The 22,277-nt window shown below is 46.1% G+C and overlaps 1 protein-coding gene across 3 annotated transcripts in view; it reads left to right on the top strand.

The window, feature by feature from the left end:
• SUSD4 (sushi domain containing 4) overlaps positions 1-22,277 on the top strand; it is a 125,237-nt gene that overhangs the window by 47,742 nt on the left and 55,218 nt on the right. For all 3 annotated transcript variants that reach the window (XM_089907159.1, XM_022579291.3, XM_089907155.1), the window contains one exon: positions 17,807-18,019. In XM_089907159.1, the coding sequence (XP_089763285.1) occupies positions 17,807-18,019 (213 nt within the window). The remainder of the gene's footprint in view (positions 1-17,806; positions 18,020-22,277) is intronic.

Genomic DNA, 22,277 nt, shown 5'->3' with positions numbered 1-22,277 from the left:
AGGTCAGAAAGTTGAGCTTGACATCACCTGGCCCAGTGGTCCAACCCTCTAATCACATGGTTGGTCTTTCTGGCATGGCCTACCCCCATTCTGAGTCATCGCATTAGCATAAACTACTTGGAGCCCAGCATGAATAATAAAGACACATATCACTCAGGACATTCCAAGGCTTTAGAGGGTACCTCCTAGGATCCAGGGCCAAAGGCCAGCCAGATTCTTTATTATACATCAGGGCTCTGTTTACTCTTTGCTTCCTGCCCACTTCCCCAGCTCCACTTGGTCCACATGGTCTACAGACTTCTATCAGCGGGCTACCGTGACTTGTCACCAGGTAGCATCACCCTGTTTCTAAGTCGGAAATGACCTAGGAAACCTACTGACTTTCCTCCTCCCTTTCTCCAACTGCCTCACTGGCCAAGGGGTAACAACCATGAACAGAGAAAGAGAAACATGTAGGGATTTTCCTTGAGTCTCTGAATAAGGGAACCCAGCCTCTGGGCTGCACCTCTATGATTCAGGTCAAATCTGCCACCCTTGGGCTTCAGGTTACCAATCAGGTCATTTCCAAATCGCATTCGAATAGCCTTCCAGAGTTCTCAAAGCACTTAGGGATCCTTACCTCTCCAGGTGCCCCGCAGCTCTGAGATGTGGACAGGGTCATTCCAAGACCCTCTTTTTTAGATAAGGGAACGAAGATCTGGAATCTTCTATAATTTGCTGAAGGTCATGGGTCACTGCAGTGATGGAGCCAGCCTAGCAGCTGTGATTTACCGGCTCCTCTCCCCATCAGAGTGAGTGAGTGCTATGCATCCCTTTTTTTCTCTCGTGCAGAGTTGAGGCCAGAGCAGCTTTAGTTCCCAGCCTATCCTATTTGCCAGCTAATGAGACAAATTGTAGGCGCCATAAAAATTAAATAGCAGCTGGTTCATTTTCTTCCTATCCAACTTTGAAATTATGACAATCTCATCTACATGGTTGCTCAAGGTATGTGTGTCTGGGCCTGCACGATCCAAGAATCCTTAAATGCACCCAGAATCAAATTTTTGTATTTTTTTCAGATTGGCTGGTATAAAAGATTTTGAGCACCACCTCTCATGAACCAAATGGAGTACATGATTCCTGCTCACCCTTGTTAGCTACGAATTAATAATACCTCACAGGTGGAGGCAATACCTGCGGCTTCTCGCTGAAATAATAGTGAAGAGATGAAATTAGAAAATGAATTGAGCGTAGAGAAAATTAGCAAACAGACGAATCCTAGAGCACAAAGTTCTCTGCTGTTCTTCCAGCCATAAGAAGCAGCAGGGATAGCGAGCAAGCCTCAGCTTTCCCTAAGTGCAGATTTTTCTATTTTGTTTTGTTTTTTGGCCAATGATAGTACAGGCTGCATGTTGACACTCAAGAAAGGACGATTTACTTGCTTCTATGTTATAGAAGGTTGGGATTTTATAAATTTTGCAAGAAAAATAAATAATAACAAAAAACCCAAACCTATTGCTAAATAAACAAGTATCTAATTGCATTTTTCTTTGCATTCATGTTATGCATTTATTCTTCTATTCAACTGCTCACAGACACTCTCTACCTCCTTCACAACTGTAAGACTGTAACATGACATTTAAAACCATAAATTAGGGTAGAAGTCTGCAGATAAAAAAGGGCCAACGTTTCGGTGCCCTTTAGTAACTGTGATTTTTTTTTGAAGCAAAGCTGCTCATCAGTAGCCCGAGGCTGCCTGGAGAATGTCTTACGTCATTGGTAGCATTTCCCTCTATCCTCCAGGTAGCGTGTAGGCTAAGATCAGAGGGAAGGATATTTGTTTGGGGAACCAGTGGTATTTTGTCAAACCATTTCTGATTCACCTCCTTTCCTCACAAACCCACTGGCTCCATTGACAGCATATTTATAATACAGTGTTTCAGAAATTAAGTAATTTCAGATAGGATGTAGAGGTTCATTTTCAATCCCGACCAGACGGCTGTGCTATCCTGTTATATCCTCGGCATCCATCTGTTCTGCCTCTCTCCTAGTCTCCTGGTGCCTGCCCAGGGTGAGCACCATTTATTTTCAGGGTGCAGGCACCCCTCTTGGGGAGCAGAGCTATAAACCACGCCAGCACAATTCTAGATGTTAACAGCCCTTAGACGTTCACCGCAGACCTTCAGAGCCTTGGGCACTCAGAGTTAATGCCGCTCCTTGGGCAGGGAGATGATTTAGGGGGACCACTAAAGGGACATTCTGTTATTTGCAGGAGCCTCTGTGGAATTCATACCCACCAAGGCAGAGCTAGTCCTCAGTACCGTGTTCCTCTAGAATGTCACAGTTTTGTTCTGTCTTGAATCTTTGAGACTGTGTGTGTCTGTGGAGAGCCCCACGGGCCAGCTCTCACCCTCCTCAAATTTAACCCACCCTTGCCATTAGTGTTCACTTTTAAAAAATAACATTTGTTTCTTGATGATAAATATTCATTGCAGAGAATTTGGAAAGTAGAGAAATGTATGAAAAAGAATATAAAGATCACCCATCAGCCTTCAATCCCAAGTAACACAGTTAATATTTTGGAACATTTCATTTTTTTTTTCTGTGCAAATGCATCCTTTTTGTATAGTTAAAAAAAATGTTCGTGCAGTATACACTTTTTGGTGTTTTGTTTTTTTTCATTAACTACATGTGGGGAATTGTCCCATAATCATTAACATTGAATGATCAGCAGGTCCTCACAATGTAATTTTAATGGGTTCAGAGTGTTTTGTCGTATGAACAGATACTAGCAATTATTATGGTCCAGGTGCCGAATGTACACGTGCTCCTGAGAAAATGCTGTATGACCAACATGTTTGCAAACTGGGATGCTATGAATTTTATACAAGGGTCCCCAGTAGAAGAATACAGGGAGTGCACATTCTTGCTGCAGCCCAAGGCCATAGCACCACTGCTGTGCTCAAGAAAACATCACGGCATTAGGCATCACGACAGAGGTAGGCTCTGACACCAGGGCACCATCCGGATTCACTGCCCTCTCTGCTTGGTTAAAGGCACTGTGCCAGTGCCTGTCTAGCCTAAGGGGAGGGATGCCTTTGCAGGACCACAGGACCCAGTAAAAGATAAGATGTGCAGCCTTTCCAAGCTGAAGGTCCATCTCTAACTCGTCACCAGTGGGCCACAAGTGAGGCCACCCAGTCATCCCAGGCAAGCCCTGGTGCCGGAGTTCATGGGCACACCGGATGTTACAACTCAACCACAGAATGCTGAGTGATGTGACGCTTTATAAAGCACCATAGGTCACGTGGGGAAACCAAATTAGCTGTGCTTTGTGAATGATACAATAAGGTCAGAAAACTCTGCCCATCAAAGACATGTCAGGGGGTTGTCCCCAAAGACTAGTCCTTTTGGTGGAGCACATCTTATCCCCAGGGATGACTTTCACCCAGGCCCCGTGCATTCTGGGATAGCTGCGACCAGGGTGGCTTCTCCCTGTTCGAACCAAACTTACGTCCCAGGAGCGAGGCTTCGTGTGGAAACCAAGAGGGAGGAAGTGGCACAAATTCCTGTATTTCTCTAGAGCAAATGTAGTTTGCTTTGAGCCCCTAACTGCCTGGGTGATGAGAAGTTCAGTCTCTGTGTGCGTGCGTGTGGGTAGCTCATGGGGGACATGGGAGGCTCCTTCTCCACGTCCGCATCCGTTGCATCCCACAAGAGTCCTGGGCTTCTGCGGTGCCAGGCAAGGAGAGCACTTGACCGCTGCTGTGTTACCATCCCTTTCTCAGCTGCCTGGGTACCTCCAGCCAGGGTCTCCGGTCCTGCTCCTCTGGGAGGGCTCAGGCTGCCCCCAAAGTGCCCCTCAAAGCTGAGCAAGACCCCAGGTACCAGCGCTCTTGGCCCTGGCGTAGCACCTGTGCAGCCCCTGATCCCCTCCTATCCCTGGAGAAGCCCTCCAGAGCCTCTGTCTCCCCGACCCTGGCCCCTTCCTGCTTCCTCCAGCCTAAGCTTTCTTCTGTGACAAAAGTAACTGATCATGAGTAGGTAGACAGCACCGTGAAAGGCATAAATGGAATACTTGGCAGCCGTTCGGAAGAAGGAGGCTGATCTCCACGTGGTGGGCTGTGAGATGGCTGGGAACACGTGCGAACTAGGTTGCCTCTTTCGAGTTTCACTTTGAAGCCCTTTTGGCCTGTTGCGGGGAGATTTTGGTAATGTCTTAGCCTGCTGTGCTCTGAGAGGGTTTGTTAGAAGAGGGAGAGAAAAACAACTCTCTATGCATCAGAAGAGCAATGTTCCCCCAATTTTTATAGTCAGAGAAGAACCACACACTCTACAAGTCTGTTCGAATGAATTCACACAGTTATCCTAGTTTAGAGGAAGTCCTTTAGATTTAACAATCTGATCCCCGTACGTTTTCCTGGAGGTACATTTTGGTAATGGTCCGAGGTAAAGGTGCCATCATGGCAAGATGCCCATTCCAGCAGGGGGCAACGTAGTGTAGCCCCTCTTTGAGGTTTGCCTTCTGCCCTCCAAGTAGGAAGAAGCCTGGATTAGGAATCCCGACCCTGTGTTCTAATCCCTCACTTAGGGATTCACTGTGTGAGTCTGCACAGTCATTTAAACTTTCTGTCACAAATTTCTCAGCTAGAAAATGAGGGGGAAATTATTTAGGTGACTTCTAAGATTGCTTCCTGCAATAACATTCTGTAATTTCTGTATTGATGGAAAGTTCCAGCTTATATATACTTGCATACTGTTTTGTAGTTTTCAAAATAATTTTATAAAGATCCCATTTGACTTAAATAGCCTTGTAAGGGAGATAGGTGATAAAACTGTATTTAAAATACCTTGCCATTTAGTAATCTTAAAAAAAAAAAAAAAAAAAAAAAGGCTCTGAAGAACCCAGGGCCAGGACAGGAATAAAGACACAGATGTAGAGAATGGACTTGAGGACGTAGGGAGGGGGAAGGGTACACTGGGACGACGTGAGAGAGTGGCATGGACATATATACACTACCAAATGTAAAGTCGATAGCTAGTGGGAAGCAGCCGCATAGCACAGGGAGATCAGCTCGGTGCTTTGTGACCACCTAGAGGGGTGGGATAGGGAGGGTGGGAGGGAGACGCAAGAGGGAGGAGATATGGGGATATATGTATATGTATGGCTGATTCACTTTGTTATAAAGCAGAAACTAACACACCATTGCAGAGCAATTATACTCCAATAAAGATGTTGGAGACATCAAATAAATAAATAAATTTAAAAAATAAAATAAAATACCTTGCCATTTAAATATGTGATCCTGACACATTCAGGTATAGGAGCTGCTGGCACAAATCCCAGCAAGGAGAAGAGTGTGGCTTTGACCGAAGATAGCTGAATCCGAGGAGGACAGAACAGAAATGGTGGTTCCTGGAACATATGGGCACGTTTTGTATGGTGACTTAATATAGGTGATGGAAACAAGATTTTCCTTGAGCTAAGGGCATCTTAAAAACAAAGAAAGAAACGAACAAAAAACCCAAAACAGAGCCCTAATCTCTTTGTTACTTGCACGTACCGAGGTTTACCTGTTAATAGGACTGAAGACTGTCTTGGTGATAAAAGAAGACAGTCTTCTTGCACGATCTGGTCCTCACTCAGCAGCTTCTTTTCCATCTTCTATTTTGTTTTGTATCTTGCTCTTCCTGCCTGTCCCCACATGATGAAAAAGTCCCAGTGGCACTTGAGAATGTAAATAAAGGTTAGAAACCTCATGATCTGGACTCTAGTTGGTGACTGAACCATTCAAGGGAGGGAATATACAGTGTTTTTGAAAAGATTGTGGGTACTGTTAGAAAAGTTAGCACTGTTAACAGTTGGATTTTTATACAGTGGCTGGGAAAGTGAATCCTATCAGACTGTTATCTTGATCTCACAGGGTTGGCGTGTGGGTGAAATGAGATTGTGTATGTAAAACACTTTGTAAACTGTAAAGTTCTCTCCATGTGGAAAACAGTTTTCAAATTGCTCTAAAGCTGTTGATTACAGAAAAGAAAGGGAATTTGATTTTTAATTACCTCTTTATTTAAACAAATTTTAATTGAAGTATAGTTGATTTACAGTGTTGTCTTAGTTTCTGGTGTACAGCAAAGTGATTCAGTTATACATATATATTCTTCTTCAGATGCTTTTCCATTATAGGCTATTACAAGATATTGAATATAGTTCCCTGTGCTATATAGTAGGACCTTGTTGTTTATCTATTTTATATATAGTAGTCTGTATCTGCTAATCCCACACTCCTAATTCATCCCTCCCCTACCATTTCTCCTTTGGTAACCTTAAGTCTGTTTTCTAAGTCTGTGAGTCTGTTTCTGTTTTGTAAATAAGTTCATTTGTATCATATTTTAGATTCTACATATAAGTGATACCATATGATATTTGTCTTTCTCTGTCTGACTTCCTTTACTTGGTCTCTAGGTCTAAGCAATCTTAGAGGTCACCTAAATAATTTCCCCCTCATTTTCTAGCTGAGAAATTTGTGACAGAAAGTTTAAATGACTGTGCAGACTCACACAGTGAATCCCTAAGTGAGAGATTAGAACACGGGATCTGGATTTCTAATCCAGGCTTCTTCCTACTTGGAGGGCAGAAGGCAACTTAATCTCTAGGTCCGTCCATGTTGCTGCAAATGGCATTATTTCATTCTTTTTTATGGCCGAGTACTATTCCATTGTGTATATATATAAACCACATCTTCTTTATCCATTCATCTGTCAGTGGACATTTAGCTTACTTCCATGCCTTGGCTATCGTAAATCGCGCTGCTGTGAACATTGGGGTGCATATATATCTTTTCGAACTATAGTTTTCTCCGGATATATGCCCAGGAGTGGGATTGTTGGATTATATGGTAGCTCTATTTTTAGTTTTTTTAAGGAAACTCCATACTGTTTTCCATAGTGGCTGCACCATTTTACATTCCCACCAACAGTGTAGGAGGGTTCCCTTTTCTCCACACCCTCTCCAGCATTTAGTGTTTGTAGATTTTTTGATGATGGTCATTCTGACCGGTGTGAGGTGATACCTCATTGTAGTTTTGAGTTACATTTCTCTAATAATTAGCGATGTTCCCTTTTCACGTGAAGGGAATTTGATTTTTAGAAAGTAACAAATAACCACAAGCATTCTGAAAGTGTGTTCTAGGATTTTTTTTTTTTTTTTTTTAACCAACCACGCATTACCTTCTGGGCCCCTTCAGTCTGAGTGCTTGTGCTTTGGGAGGTTTCTACCAATTTTTATCAAAAAGTGACTAGAAATCATGGAATTTGGCAGTGGTAGAGATCTGATAAATCATCCAATTACCTCATTCAGTGATAAGATGTTAAAACCCAAGAAGATCGCGTTATTTATCCAGGGTCACAGAGCCACCTAGACAGGTCACCTCATTATACTCAATAAGGATTGGCTTTCGAAAAGAGCCACGTTTTTAGCTTCTCAGTCAGTTTTTAAATTTAGCCTTGCCTTCTTCAAATGTTTCGTCAACTGGTCATCCTAAAGTTTATATCAACTGTGAAACTTCCATGCCACCATGTTCCATTCTTCTTCCCAGCTGATGGAAGAAATCCTCAGATTTTTCTGCTGAATGGTTTATTTCAAACAGATGAAGGTTTATTCTGTTTTTCCCTGTTATGATATCACAATCTGGAATAAGTTTATTATGTTGCTGGACATGCTTTTAGGGAGCAGTATCATGAAACTAGAGTGAAATCACATTATGAGTTAGCATTGTTCTCAGTTTTGTTGGAGCCGAAACTGAGTGAAAGGACTTAGGAATAATTGGGTAATCAAAGCGAATTAAATCAAGAGGAGAAAAATACCAGTTCTGGCATCCAGTGGGGAGTGCTATGACTGCCACATCTGTAGTCTCTATCCATTTTAATCAAGTCGAAATTATGCTATTAAGACTTATTTTTGCTACACTTACTTGCTCAGACGTTCATCTCTGGATATTTCTTGAAACATTCTCCCTATTTCTTGGGAAATGTTACCTAACTTGATTACCATACAAATATTCCAAGTTTCTATTATGTCTATAACTGTGTATGCAGTATTCAGTGTAGATTCTGGCTAATGGAATCCAAAATACTGAGTTTTCAACCCACCTAGATAAATCCTGAACCCCCCAACACATTGTTGGTTCTTCCAAAAACTAGGTTTAAGTGATATCCTGTTAGTATAAATTTGCTATAATAAATAGTAGACGGTACACAGCTAGTAGTACACAGCTAGAAAATGGCAGAGTCAGGACTCAAAGTACACAGTCTCGCTGCAGAACCTGAGCCCTTAAGCACCCACTACGTTATTCGAAGTAAATGTATGTTATCACGTGGAACGACAAGGTGGAGTATATTTAAAGCAGTGTTTTTCAAACCTTTTTGACTGTGAACCACTGAAAGAAATATATTTTACATTGCAGACCAGCATGTGTGCACACGCGGAACTAATAAAACCACACAAAACAGTACTCACCCTTACCGTGGAGGATGCACTCTGACTTCTCCTTTCTCTTTCATTTCTGAAAAGTGCTGGCTGTGACCCTTAAAATTGATTTCATGACCTACTGCAAGGCCACAGCTTGTAGATCAAAAACTCAAGGTCCTGGATGCAGGCTGGCTCTGCAGGAAGTCCCAGTTCATGCCACCTGCTGAGTGAGCGTCCTTAGCTCCTTCCCCCAGCACCCAGCACTGTTTGTTGAGTGAGTGTATACACAGATTATATTTTCCTTTCCCCATCTCTGTTTTAGTAAGTGCCCTCTCCCCTTCTTTCTTTTTCTTTTTACAAACAAAAAGCTGAAATTTTGCCAAACATGGAGATGATTTAGACTGGAACAGAGGAGGTGAAGAAACACTGACTAATGATCTTGTTAGGGAGATATGGGTTATTAATGAATCTTTATAAAGCAAATTACATTTTCACATTGATTTTAATTGTAATTTCCACAGTGTTAAATTGTTAAATTGCTGTTTCTACCGCATTCTGACTCTGGGGCCTCCTCTTATCCCAGCAAGGGTCTTCCGTGGCCCACTCTGGCTTCCCTCCTCCCGGTGGGTTCACTTGGGAGGGGCCTACCAGCTCCTTGATCTCCATAAGAGTTGAGGCATTCCAGCAGCCTTGGCGCCCCGGTTACTCAGTCTTCCTAGCATTTCCTGGAAGATGTTTGGCAGCCCCTAAACTATCTAGCACTGGGGGGGGGGGGGCGATCCTCTAATTGTTTGAGCCTGACCTTGGCTCAGGACGGACCTCCAGAATATGTAGAACTTCTCTAGGATCTCAGGCTCAGAAGGAACATCCATTGATGTTCAACTCCAGTGTGGCAACACCTTGAAGGGATGTCAGGAACCTCTGATGGGCTGACAGGCAGAGAATGGACCAGCCCCAAAGTGCAGTTGGCTGCCAGGTGGCCGGAAACTTCTGGCACGTCAGGTAGTTCTATGTTATCAGGTCACCTATAGCTGACCTGATACACAGGAGCTCTGTGTTTGAAAATACTGATGTTAGAGAATTGATCTATTTGCTGAATAGATTTTGCCTAATATGATTTCTGTAGTATTGCCTCTATCTTCTTCTTTTTGTTGCTGATGCCTTGTTACAGATACAGCACCAGCTCACACAGTTTCTGGAACAAGGCAGGCTATCAATACATGTGTTCATTAAAAAAATGAATTAAAGTAGTTCTAAGAGCAAGGGATTCTTGAGACGGTGGGGGAGATCAAGGTGAGGTGTGTGTTGGCAATAAAGAGACGGTCAAAGGGTCCCCTCATCAACAGATCCTCAGGACCTTCCCAATGCATTTTAGCTTGTAATTCAACAAGCCCAGATAATGAAACTTTCAGAATCTTTAAGAATAGGTTTTTTTGAAGATTTTTCTCTAATGCGGCAGAAGCATTCCCTTCCTGGTATAAATGCTTTTTGAAGCACAGTAATATTTTACTAGTTAGGTGGCTTAAAAGAAACTTGGTCTGCGTTGCTGGTGGTGAGAAAAAGACAGATTTCAGCCCAAGGCAGCTGGAACTGGAATGTTCACATCTAATGGGGGAAAAGCCCTTACGTGGCCAAGAGGGACTTCCTCAAGCTTACTACATCCTTCTCCATTTATTCTTTTGCTGTCGAGGGCAATAGGCTCTCCACTCACCAGGACTAATTGTTTCATGAAACTGATATCTGAGGTTAGGTCGTGATCTCCTCAAGAGCATTTTTCATCACCAGAAATGCTCTTCAGATCCCTGTTGTGGTCAATAGCTGTCTGGTGGCTGACTGCCTGGATTCTTGAATGTTTTGGGGGACCATAAAGGTTCCCCAGCCTCTTTATTCTGAGACGGTGTGCTGGGAGGTGTCAGCTTTGGGGGGAACCATGAGGATTTACATCCTATTGAATCATTAACTGTTTCACCGTTGCTATTGGCTCAGTCCTGTTTTAACTGATACAGGGACTCAAAAACATTTACAAATATTCTTGCCCTCACAGAGTTTAGGATTCATGAAGATTCGAGTCATTCACAAACGTGAAATACGACAGGAAAAGGACCTCCTCACTAAGTAAATGCATAAAAAATCAATTTTTGTGTCTCTATTCTGTTTCTTCCCCCAAAGACTCATATAGCAGTTTACAGGGAAACGGAAGCCTGGTCCTAGTTTGAAATTGATTTGGCTACATTTGATACACTCTTCCTTTCTAGGATATGACTTTTCAGTTATAATAAGCCAAAAGATTGCTTTTCACACCTCTTTCGTTTTTATGATTCTTTTCAAAGACTTCTGTTGCTCACAGTAAAACTGTCTGGTAGGTTTCAGCAGACTCAGAAGTAACCAAATCAGAAGTGTCAAGACTTCGTAATGAGATTGAGGCCGGATGCATTTCTTTGTATGTGAAGATGGGGATTCTCTCAATCCCACTGAGAACAAGTTCAAATTACAATCCTACCCGTGACTTGTTCCTGGGCTCACAAACAGTAAGCAGGAAAATCAGTGCCAGTAATGGAGACGCCAGGACTCAAGAGTGTGACACAGGCTGAGAAAGCACCAGAGGGGACCTCAGGCCAGGACTCTACAGCATGCCGTTCAGACCCCAGGCCCCAGGCGCTGCCCCCGCCCCTGCCACTGTGCCCCAACTGCCTCAATGGGCTGCTTACCTGAACTCAGGGGTCCAGAGAGAAATATCATCCTCTGGAGTGTGGGGACAGTCAGCATCCATGTTACTCTTGTTTGTAAAGTGCACGAGTACCTTTAGGAAGACTGTATTAGTCTGGGTTCTCCAGAGAAAACAGAGCCCATAGGAGATAGATCCCATGCATGCACTATAAGGACTTGGCTAATGCAATTATGGAGGCTGGGAAGTCCAAGATCTGCAGTTGGCAACCTGGAGACTCAGGAGAGCCGAGAGTGTAAGTTCCAGTCTGAATCCGAAGGCCTGAGAACCGGGAGAGCCCATGGTGTAAGTTCCAGTCTCAGTCTGAGTCTGATGGCAGGAGAAGATTGATGTGCCAGCTTGAAGACAGTCAGGAGGGAGCAAGAATTCTTTCTACTCTCCCTTTTATCTTCAGACCATCAACTGATTGGGTGAGGCCCACCCACATAAGGGAGGGCAATCTGCTTTACTCAGTCTACCCACTCAAAGTCAGTCTCATCCAGAAACACCCTCAGAGACACAGCCAGAATAAATGTTTGATGAAATATCTGGGCATCCCCTGGCCTAGTCAAGTGGACACATAAAATGAACCATCACAAAGACTGTCTCTCGTAGATAGGTGTTGCGCTCTGAATTGAATTTAGAAGCAACTGCTAGGGGATGCTGCTTCCAGGCACTTATGAAAATGGAATATTCCCTTTTCCTCCCACTTCCCCCACAAAGAAACATATTGGAAATCATGCTGTGAACTTTTTTCTCCATGCTGTGGCTACTTAGCTCCAAAGCATACACAGAATTTGAAGAATGGGGTGAAAGCGATCAGGACCTTAGGAGTATGGTTCCTGGGATAAGATTATTTGAGTGGGCTCATGCTCAAGTTATTTTCCACTCCTCTTCCCTAATACCTAAAGCAGCCCACCCCCTTAATGGATGTGTTATCTGATGGGGCTGATCGTCAACATTTCAGAAAGGCATTAAGAGAACAGCTCTACAGAAGAATGACCTGGGCTGGGAACTGATCCGCTTGGGGGTGATTTGAAAAGTGGAGTCTGAAGATGTGGCAAGTCCTAGAAGATTACTATCTTGCTCAATGGGATTAGTTGTCCAAAATGAAGAATATTTTCTTCTTATACCATCCCATTTTCTGATTGCTCTCTTTTTACCACTTGTTCTTATTTCCCTCTTCCATGCCGAGGGCTGGATCCCACAGCCCACAGCACCCTGATCGTCAGCGCTGTCCCAGGCACGGGGACAGAGCCGGAGGCTAGCAGTGGTGACATGAAAGCGGAGAAAGTGGATGGAAATGCTCTTTTTAAAAGGAAGGAATAAAGAAAGAAAGAGTACCGAGTTAGATTCATTGGGAAATTCTGCTGCTCTCCCGTCATCATTTCCACGATGCTCTCATCATTTATTTATTAGAGCAGGAGTCATTTTTCTGGTGGATTCGGGGCTGCATCTTCAGCTCTCACTTGAATGACCTGTCCTTCTCTGAGAGAGAACAGCTCTGTGGCCCGGCGAACGGTGGTAGGGTGATGTGACAAGTCGAGGGGTCAGTGCCTAGGACTTAGCACTCCCCATGGCTCATTTCTGAGCAGGGGATGACCGGCCCAAAGTGTGTGTGTGGTAGCGGGGGAGGCACAGATGTCTCAGCCAAATCCCTTGCGTAAACCTACCTTGGGCCCTACAGTGGAGACGGAGGAGGAAGGCTGAGGTGTCTGAGGATGTGGATTGGAAGAAGGGTATAAAAACCTAAGGAATGCAGTCTACTTAGGCTGGGAGACGAGAGGAAGGTGAGAGGGTGTTAGGAGAGAGTGCGTCTGTGCTGGGGGAGAGGATGCACACCTCCCTTGTCTGTGGAATACATAAGCTTCTGGGACTATCAGAGTGATAGGTGTGACTGGTGGGATGGGGTAGGGACCTTTGCTTGATGAGTGCAGCAGAGCGTGTGGCTCCACCCACCCACCCACCCTCCATCCACCCACCCACCCTCCATCCACCCACCCACCCACCCTCCATCCATTCATCTTCTATTCATCCAGCCAGCCAGCCATCCACCCACCCACCTATCCTCATCATCTCTCCATCCATCCATCTCCTGTCCATCCATCCATCTACCCACCTATTTTCTATCCATCCACCTATCCTCTCTCCATCCATCTATCCCCCCACCTATCCTCTATCCATCACCCATCTATCCATCCACCTATCCACCCACCAATCCTTCACTAGCAGCACTTGTGGAGTGCTCACACTCAGTATAGGAGGAAGTGAAGTATAGGACCCCATCTCCCCCTCCAGGAGTTCACAGCCCAGTGGGAGAGACGGCTAAGCAGACCAGCAACGACAGGGCGAGGGGCTCGCTAAGAGAGGTCAGCCCAGGTGCCTGAAGGGAGGAAGAAGGCTCCCAGGGGGAGGCGCTATTTAAGCTGAGTCCTGGAGGATGAGCACATTATGGGGCACATGCTTCCCTCAGTGGAGGTTCTGGCATAACTCCCCTTCCTGCCTCAGTGGAGGGCAATCCCTCCTCCAGGGTTTGGGTCCCCTCCCTGCCCACATCCAGGTGCAGGGAACTTACCCCTCTTGCCTCCCCTTTGCTCCTCCTCATCTGCAATCTTTGTTTCTCCCTGCTGTGTAGAGACATTTTCAAATCTCCTTCATCTTATAATTTTATTACAACAATCAAACCCCTCCCTTGACCCTAATCCAGGGATAACTCCCAACCTGTGTTCTTTTGTTCCCACTAAGCATCTGGAAAGAGAAGCCCATGCTTACTCTCACTGCCCCCTGCTAAACGTCAGCAGGCAGGCATCCTCCCCCAGGGATAGTTCTTCCTTGTCCCTGAAGCTGCCTGGGCACTGGTCCCATTGCTCCCTGCCCTCAGCCAGTGCATGCTTCTCAGACTTTGCTTAGTGGATCTTAGCTGACACTGCTGCCCACTCCTTCCTTCCTGAAACCCTTTCCCTCGCTCCCATGACACAGTCAGGTCTCCCTTCTCCGTGGCCCTATGTTCCCAGTGTCCTTTGTGGGTGCCTCGGCTGTTTCTCCTCTCACGCTGTGCTCGTTCCCGGGACAGTGCACCCGCCCGTGCCCGCACCAGCCCGGGGCACCATGGAGCTTCAGACTCGGCCTCCAGCTCATCACCAGACATCTCTGCCTGGGTGTCCCCCCTCCACCAAGAACTCAAACTCCCCGGCCCCCCACCAGACATATCATTGCTGTCTTCACCTTGTCCTGTCAGTCTGAGTGCACGGCCCTGCTGTCTACGCCGTCGTCGACATCAGAACATGGGCGTTATCCTAGATGCCTCTCTTTTAATTCATTCCCCTAACCCCGTCCTCCGTCCAGTCGGTCACAGGTTTTGTGATTCTGTGTCCTTAGTGTCTCATGTGGCCCTATTTCTGTTCCATTGCGCCCGCCTTGCTTCTGACTCCTCGTTTCCCACCCAGTTCTGGCACGAGCCCTGAGGTCCCACAGTTCTCAGATGCCGGTCCTCCCTTGGGCAGGTGCAGGACTAGCTGCCTAAGAGTCATTGAGAGAACTTTCTAAAACTCAGGACTTCTGGGTCCCAGCCCAGCCAGAGAGAGCCTGGATCCGTGAATGTCCTTTTACAAAGCTGCCCTGCTGCTCCTTCGGTGCAGCTGGTGTCCTGGAGGCACTTCCGATGAGCTTCCTGCCTCCTGCTTGGTCTAGACGAGTCAGTCCCCCTTGCGAGTACAGGAAAGATCATTCAACAAAACAAATCTGATCCCAGTCGTGTCTTTGTTCGAAGCTCTCAGTACATACCATGCCCCTACCCCTAACCTCCTCATTAAGTCCAGACCCTTAGCTAACACATTCAGCCTTCGGGATCTGCTGTCGCCGTCTCCTGCCCTCCCTTCACCACCCTCCACCCCAGGGCTCCACCTATGGTGGTCACCCTGCCCCCAGCCTGGCAGAACGACCTCTTCCCTGAAATGTGCTCAGCGGCTTCCCACCTCCATGCCTTGTGACCTGCACCCCCCCAGTGCCCTTCCTCCCTCTGGCTGGCGGGTGTCTGCCTAGCTGTGAGCAGTCAGCCCCAGACCTTCCAGAAGGCTGTCCCATCCTCTTACTTGCCCTTCTGTGGCCGCCCTTCTGTGGCTTGCCCTTCTGTGGCCGCCCAGTGACTGACACGGCCTCTGTTTGACTTACGGCGTGTGTGTCAGAGTGACTTTCACTCACAGACTGCCAGAAAGCGTCCAGACCATTCAGGTTTCTGTATGTTTATGCTTCTAGGCTTTCTGGGCTGGCATGGAGTCACGAATTCCATTGCTGCTAGTTGCCCCCTCAATACCATAATGGGTATACGTTTAAAGGACCCACCCTGAGATGGCCAGACTCAGAAGGAAATCATTGACCTTCATCACTTAGGAAGCACTTGACAATTTACAGTGCTTTCCTTTGAAACGAAAACATGAAGCCATCCTGCTAGTACTTTATTGCCCTCCCCCCAGATGGGTATTAATCACCCTCCAAGGGGCTGGAAAACAGCCTCCACTGTCAGGGTGCTCACAGCGGGGCAGAGCTGCGGCTGCGTGTCAGGGGGGCTGAGAGGCTAGATGGTGTCCTTTGTCAAAGCGTCTTCTGTTTCATAAAGTATCAGACCTGCTCCCACTTAAAGATGTAATAGAGTCAGATGTGGACGCTATCCACCTCCCTGCTTTCCTCCTTGACTTTTCGCTTGGTCCACAGCCACATGCCCTCGGCAGAGAGAGCACGTTGTGACTGCTGGACCCCGTGCTGCCGCGGTGCCTACTGTGCTGTGTCGTGTGGCTTTCGGCACAGCGGTGCTGGCACAATGTCCAGGGTCTTGAGGTCAGTTGGGGAGGACAGCAAGTGAGCCCTTCATAAGCCCATGAAAGTTGGGGTCAGGGAATCACCTACCAGCTGAGGACGTTTTGCAAGCCCAGTGTGTTACAGAGGATCAGATATCTCATGAGTCCGATATCTGGGCATCGCCTGGAAACCATGTAAGTCCTCCAAGAGCCCTGGTGATACTGCCTCCCGGTCTGGGCTGGGCTTTTCTAAGACGGCCCAGGCTATTCCTGTCCCTCTGCCACGTCTTGACCTGGCACCAGCAGCTGCGCTGGGGGCGGGGGTGGATGGGCACACCAACCCCCATCTGGAAGAAATCATGCATAGTTATTCTGGGTACCTTTTCAGGAAGGATTTGTTGGTTGATTTTGTAAGAAAATGGAGTAGAAGGCCTTCGTAGTGCACAGAAGTTTGGGGCTCTCTCTGTCGCCTACATTGCTTTCCTTGGAGGGTATGTTGGAGCATTGTGCACATAGACGACCCCTTCCTTATCCTTGGGGTCCCCCAACGAGCTCGTGACATCCATGAGCTCCATGTGGCTACACAAAAGATCGTTCAGAAATGCAAATCTGGTCCCAGTCATGTCTTTGTCCGAAGCTCTCAGTGCGGGCCATGACCCCAGCCCTCTCCTCCCCATTGAGGCCAGAGTCGGGCCTTCGTCCCAGCCGTCTGGCTGTCTCCCCCACCCCGACATCCAGTCAGTTGACAAGGGGCCTCTGGAACTGGGATGTCTCACACTCTGGTGCCCTCCCTGCTGCTTCCAGCACTTTCCTGTGCCCTCAGGCCCACCACGTCTGACTGCACCATTACCTGGGTCTCCTAGCCATGCCCTGGGCCCTTTCTCCTCCGCTTAGTCCCTCAGGATGTTGTCCTGTCGGCCTCCTGGTCCCCACTGCCCAGCTCCACGGCCCCACACTGGCCTCCCCGCTCAGCCTGGCTTTCTAGGGTCACCCCGGTATGTCTCCCTCTCCCTTTTCCAACTCTGTTTATTCACTCATCAAACATTTATGGAGCACGTTCTAGGTGGAGCTGTGATAGGTTTCACAAGAGTGAAAAAGTCTCAAAACCTGTCCTCGATGGGGCTCATAACCCAGAATGAGAGGCGATCATTCTCCAAATGATTCAGTACAGGGCTGTGTTCACGTTACAGTGGTGGAACAAATTGGGGCGGGGCGGGGGGGGACAGGGAGAGTGGGGTTAAGGAAGGCCTCCCGGAGGAGGAGAAATGTCGACCAGGCCTGGCTGATGGGGGCGAGGGCAGGGGGCAGGGGAGGGTGGGCATCGCCAGCCTGCCTCTTCTGCAAACCCTATATCGCTCTCAGCCACCTGCTGCTCTGCAGACACGCCCGCCGTCTCCCGGCCCGGCCATTGCACAAGCCATTCCCCTGTGTCCCCCTTCACGAAGTTGGTTCTGTCCTTGAAGTCTTACCCGTCCTTCAAAGCCAGGCTCAGATTCCATCTCCCCCTTTCCCGACTACCTCTCCCTCCTCCGCTCCCTTCTGCATTTTGTACTTCAGTCTCGACATTTACCATTTTGTATTCCTTTCGTTGTTTACTTTTCCTCGTCTGCTACTCCTAGAAACTCCTTGAAGGGCTAACTTGACCGTGGAACTGAAATCACTAATGAGCGCTTTTCTAAGCAAAGAGCAAAAAGCAGTGTGAAATGTGCACTAGAGTGTTTATTTTCTTGGCTTTTTTATTAGTGGAGTTGGGTGGCCCATAGCATCGGAAAGAATACAGTGTCTGCCATTTATCATGGGAAACCTTCAGCATCCGAAGAATATATTCAGAGGCACCTTTTCTTCTCTCTGTCCATGTAGGGTTCGATGACCTTCAGGTGTGTGCTGACCCAGGCGTCCCTGAGAATGGCTTCAGGACGCCCAGCGGAGGGGTTTTCTTTGAAAGCTCCGTCACCCGATTTCACTGCCAAGACGGATTCAAGCTGAAGGGCTCTACAAAGAGACTGTGTATGAAACATCTGAACGGAACCCTAGGCTGGATCCCAAGTGATAAACCCGTCTGTGTGCAGGAAGGTAAAGTGCTCTCCTCCACCCCCTACCCCCATCCCATGGAAGCCACTCACGTAGTCAAGCTCGTGGCTGCAGGGGTATGAGCCTGTGTGCCAGACGGGGCGGTACCCTGGGCTGCTTTCTGTTTCAGGGCTGATCTTGCAGACTGATGGAGGAGCACGCGTGTTCAGTAAGGGCTGGGGCAGGGGATAAATGCATCTCAGCATCAGGAGTAATCGTCTTCCTTTTCTTTCTCAATTACAACCCAATTTATCACCATTTCTGTCAATGCAAGAGAGCAACTCAGATAACATGAGGGCCATTCATTATTGGGCTGCCAACTCAGCACTCGTTTCCATGTTACTCAATAAAAAGTGCAGTAAATATATTGGGCCAAAACTGTATATAATGATACAGAAGATGCGTGTTACTCAGAGAATTAAATCAATTACTACTTATCAGTTCTGCGTTAGACATGATTCATTTAAGGAGAGAAAGAACTGTGGCAAACAGTGGTAGATTGACAAGGTAGACACTTATTTCTAGCAGGTATCCCTAAATTTACTGGTCGTGACAAGATATTCATTTACTCCTAGCAATTGTCCCTAAGTCTATTGGTTGCAACAACTTTATGTATGTATATATATATATTTTTTGCTTGTTTGTTTTCACCCTATAGAGATACTTTTAGAGTTTAAAAGAATGCATTGAGTTTAACTAATTGGAATGCCAGTTGTTGATTATATATCTCTGATGATCAGCAAGGTTGAAGTAGGAATAGGCAGGAATTAAGAATTAATTCTAGCCCCAAATTTCCGTGAGGCACAGAACTAATATCTCATCAAGTTCATTACAAGAGAGTTTCACTTTCTCTTAACACCATTATTGATTTTATTTGGGGATAGAGCTTTTATAATAATGCTATGTAAACTCTTATTCTGATTAAGTGTATATCTTCTTTATGAAACTTTTAAAGTAATTTAATTTGGCAAGCATTGATCAAACATCTATTATGCTCCTCCTTTTGGAAATTATCAAGGATGGGTAAGGTGGTGTCTTACCCTTAAAGTACTTGCTACCTTTGCTTTTATTTTCAAGGTATTTTTAAAAAAGCCAAAATTATATAAAGAATTAAGGTTTTTAAAAGTAAATTTATTTTTCCTCTTACATGCAGTCCATGCAAGCTATGATTTCTGTAAGATTCTATTAATTAAAAGTTTATTTACTATATAAGATAGATAGACAACAAGGACGTACTGTAGAGCACAGGGAACTATATTCAACATCTTGTAATAACCTATAAGGGAAAAGAACCTGAAAAAGAATAGATATAACACTCACTTTGCTGTACACTGGAAACTAACACAACACTGTAAATCAACTCTACTTCAATTAAAAAAAAAAAAAAGGTTATTTAATTTGTATGTAAAGACTTTCCTGCTAAAACCCATGGCCTAGTGCTTAAAACCCAGACAAGCTCAAAAACATCAGAGAACAAAGAAAACAACAGGCTTCCTGAATATTGCCCAGAGATGAAGGCCCTCTGTTACTTGGTCATCCTGGGAAAAAAAAAAAGTTTATCCCTTTTTAGATGAGCTTCTTTCCAACCTTGTACATAACAACGTAATACATAGTAATTCCAAGAAAGGGAGTGAAAAATCACCTTGGAGTAGAGGCTTCTATTATATAGGTCTGCGTGCATAATTCTGAACACTTAGCCCCAAATGTGATGGGAGGGGCTGTGTACCTGGGGATGGCAGTGGAGTGTCAGTTCTTTTATTAGGCAACTTATAATAAGACCAGGTGCTTCCAAAGAACGTACCGGGATTCCTCATTTCCGGTCACGATGTTGTGCTGTCACCATCATTTTACAAAGTTTGGAAGAACAGGTATTGCCTTTCTAAGTACGACGGTATAATTGATTATTTTTAATATAAATGGTGGTCTTTGAGAGATCTGTATAAGGAGATTACTTTCGTTGCCCTCACGGTGGAGAAAATCATCATTGTTAGCAGCCTAAGCCTGCTGTATGTGGCTTACAGGGGCGACGGGCACACAGAAGTCTACTCCATGGATGTTGTAAAGCAGGGAAGAAGCTAAACTAATTTTCCCTGGAGTTGTAAATGGCCTTTACTCCCTGATTAGGACTTACGCTGGGCGAATAGTAAGGGCTGCTCAATTCATTTGTTTCTGTTGTTAGGTAATTTTTAAAAATTAATTAATTTATTCATTTATTTAATTTTTGGCTGCATTGGGTCTTCGCTGCTCCACACGGGTTTTCTCTAGCTGCTGAGAGCGGGGGCTACTCTTTGTTGCGGTGCGCGGGCTTCTCATTGTGGTGGCTTCTCTTGTTGCAGAGCACGGGCTCTAGGCTCACAGGCTTCAGCAGTTGTGGCACGCGGGCTCAGTAGTTGTGGCACGCGGGCTCTAGAACGCAGGCCCAGTAGTTGTGGCACACGGGCTTAGTTGCTCCGTGACATGTGGGATATTCCCGGACCAGGGCTCGAACCCGTGTCCCCTGCATTAGCAGGCGGATTCCTAACCACTGCGCCACCAGGGAAGCCCTGTTAGGTTATTCCTAGAGGGCTAATGGATTTTTCTGCGTGCTGGTGATCGTGATAACAATAAATTATCACATTTTTTAGGTCATTAGAGTTTAAAAGTACATTGAGATTCACTATCTCATTTAACAAGTACAACTGCCCTACAAGACAAGTCTTATTGTCCTCATTTCCTGATTAGGAAACTGAGGCTCAGAGAAGTTACTCGCTTTGTCAGAGTCGCACAACGGATGGGTAAGCAGCAGATCTGTAACTCATTCTAAGCCAGCATTTTTCCTCTACAAGATTAAGTCTGACTTTCCTCTTGGTGTCACAAAAGCCCTGCTGTAGTCAGTTATGCAACAGCACGTTGTTACAACAAAAGGCATCACCAACGTTCAGAGTCGAAGGCATTCTAGAAGTTAGATAATCCAAGCCCTCGTTCCAATTTAGTTTTTGTTTGATCAATAGGGAAACTGAGTCTCAGAGAAGTTAAGAGTCTTCCCAGACTTAAATGGTGATTTAGGGACACATCTGTTCTAGCCCAGGTCTTGTCACTGTTGCCTGAACTTCTTCCAGTCTTCCCTTGTCAGCCAGTTCTGCCTGAGATACAGATTTTTAAAAATAAGTTCATATGCATTAAAATGCTTCATAACAGTAAAGTGCTCTACAGAAGCAAGGTGGTATTAAAGCAAATATTTTCTTGTGCATTCACACAGATTCCCTCTCTTTTATTCTCCACTTCACCCTGCCACACATACCAGCCATCTCCCTTCTCTCCTTTTACTCCAACCTAAATGGTTTATTCCAAGCAAACTCACTTACAGAAGTTTGGACTTACAGAACTGATAATATAGGCAATGAATTATTTTCCTGGCACCCAAAGCCTCCAGCCTAAGAAACATCTGTGCTTGTCAAAGCTGCTTCTGTAAGACTAGAGCCTGCACATCCCTGAGCAGGGGTGAGGATACTTTATGGTCCAGGGAGCAGGGGAGGTGACCAGTATGCTGGAGAGGGTACCATGGAGTTGGCAAAGGACTGAAAATACTGCCTGGGGGCACAGGGCTGCTGACATACTAAGTACAGTGACTAAAGGCCAGGGGGACGGCCACCATCGGGGCCTCTTCCTTTCCAAAATCACTCAACTAGTCTACTGGGGGACACTTTCCCTGCTAATACATCCCTTTCCCACATTTCATAAGAAAAAGTATAGGTAAAGTCAGATTGACTTTGCATAAATTCATTTGAGGGGAGACCTTCAAGATGGCGGAAGAGTAAGACGTGGAGATCACCTTCCTCCCCCCCCAAATACATCAGAAATACATCTACATGTGGAACAACTCCTACAGAACACCTACTGAACACTGGCAGAAGACCACAGACTTCCCAAAAGGCAAGAAACTCCCCTCGTCACGTACCTGGGTAGGGCAAAAGAGAAAAGAATAAACAGAGACAAAAGAATAGTGACAGGACCTGACCCTCTGGGAGGGAGCTGTGACGGAGGGAAAGTTTCCACACACTGGAAGCCCCTTCGCGGAAAGAGACTGCGGGTAGCAGAGGGGGGGAGCTTCGGAGCCACGGAGGAGAGCACAGCCACAGGGGTGTGGAGGGCAAAGTGGAGAGATTCCCGCACAGAGGATCGGTGCCGACCAGCACTCACCAGCCCAAGAGGCTTGTCTGCTCACCCGCCGGGGCGGGCGGGGCTGGGAGCTGAGGCTCCGGCTACTTCAGAGGTCAGATCC

This window comes from Delphinapterus leucas, chromosome 1 (genome assembly GCF_059928025.1).
Source record: "Delphinapterus leucas isolate spDelLeu-1000000601 "Yukka" chromosome 1, BTC_Dleu_Yukka2, whole genome shotgun sequence".
Lineage (NCBI taxonomy): Eukaryota > Metazoa > Chordata > Mammalia > Artiodactyla > Monodontidae > Delphinapterus > Delphinapterus leucas.
The sequence above is the reverse complement of the archived record's forward strand: the minus strand, read 5'-3'. Positions and strand labels throughout refer to the sequence as shown.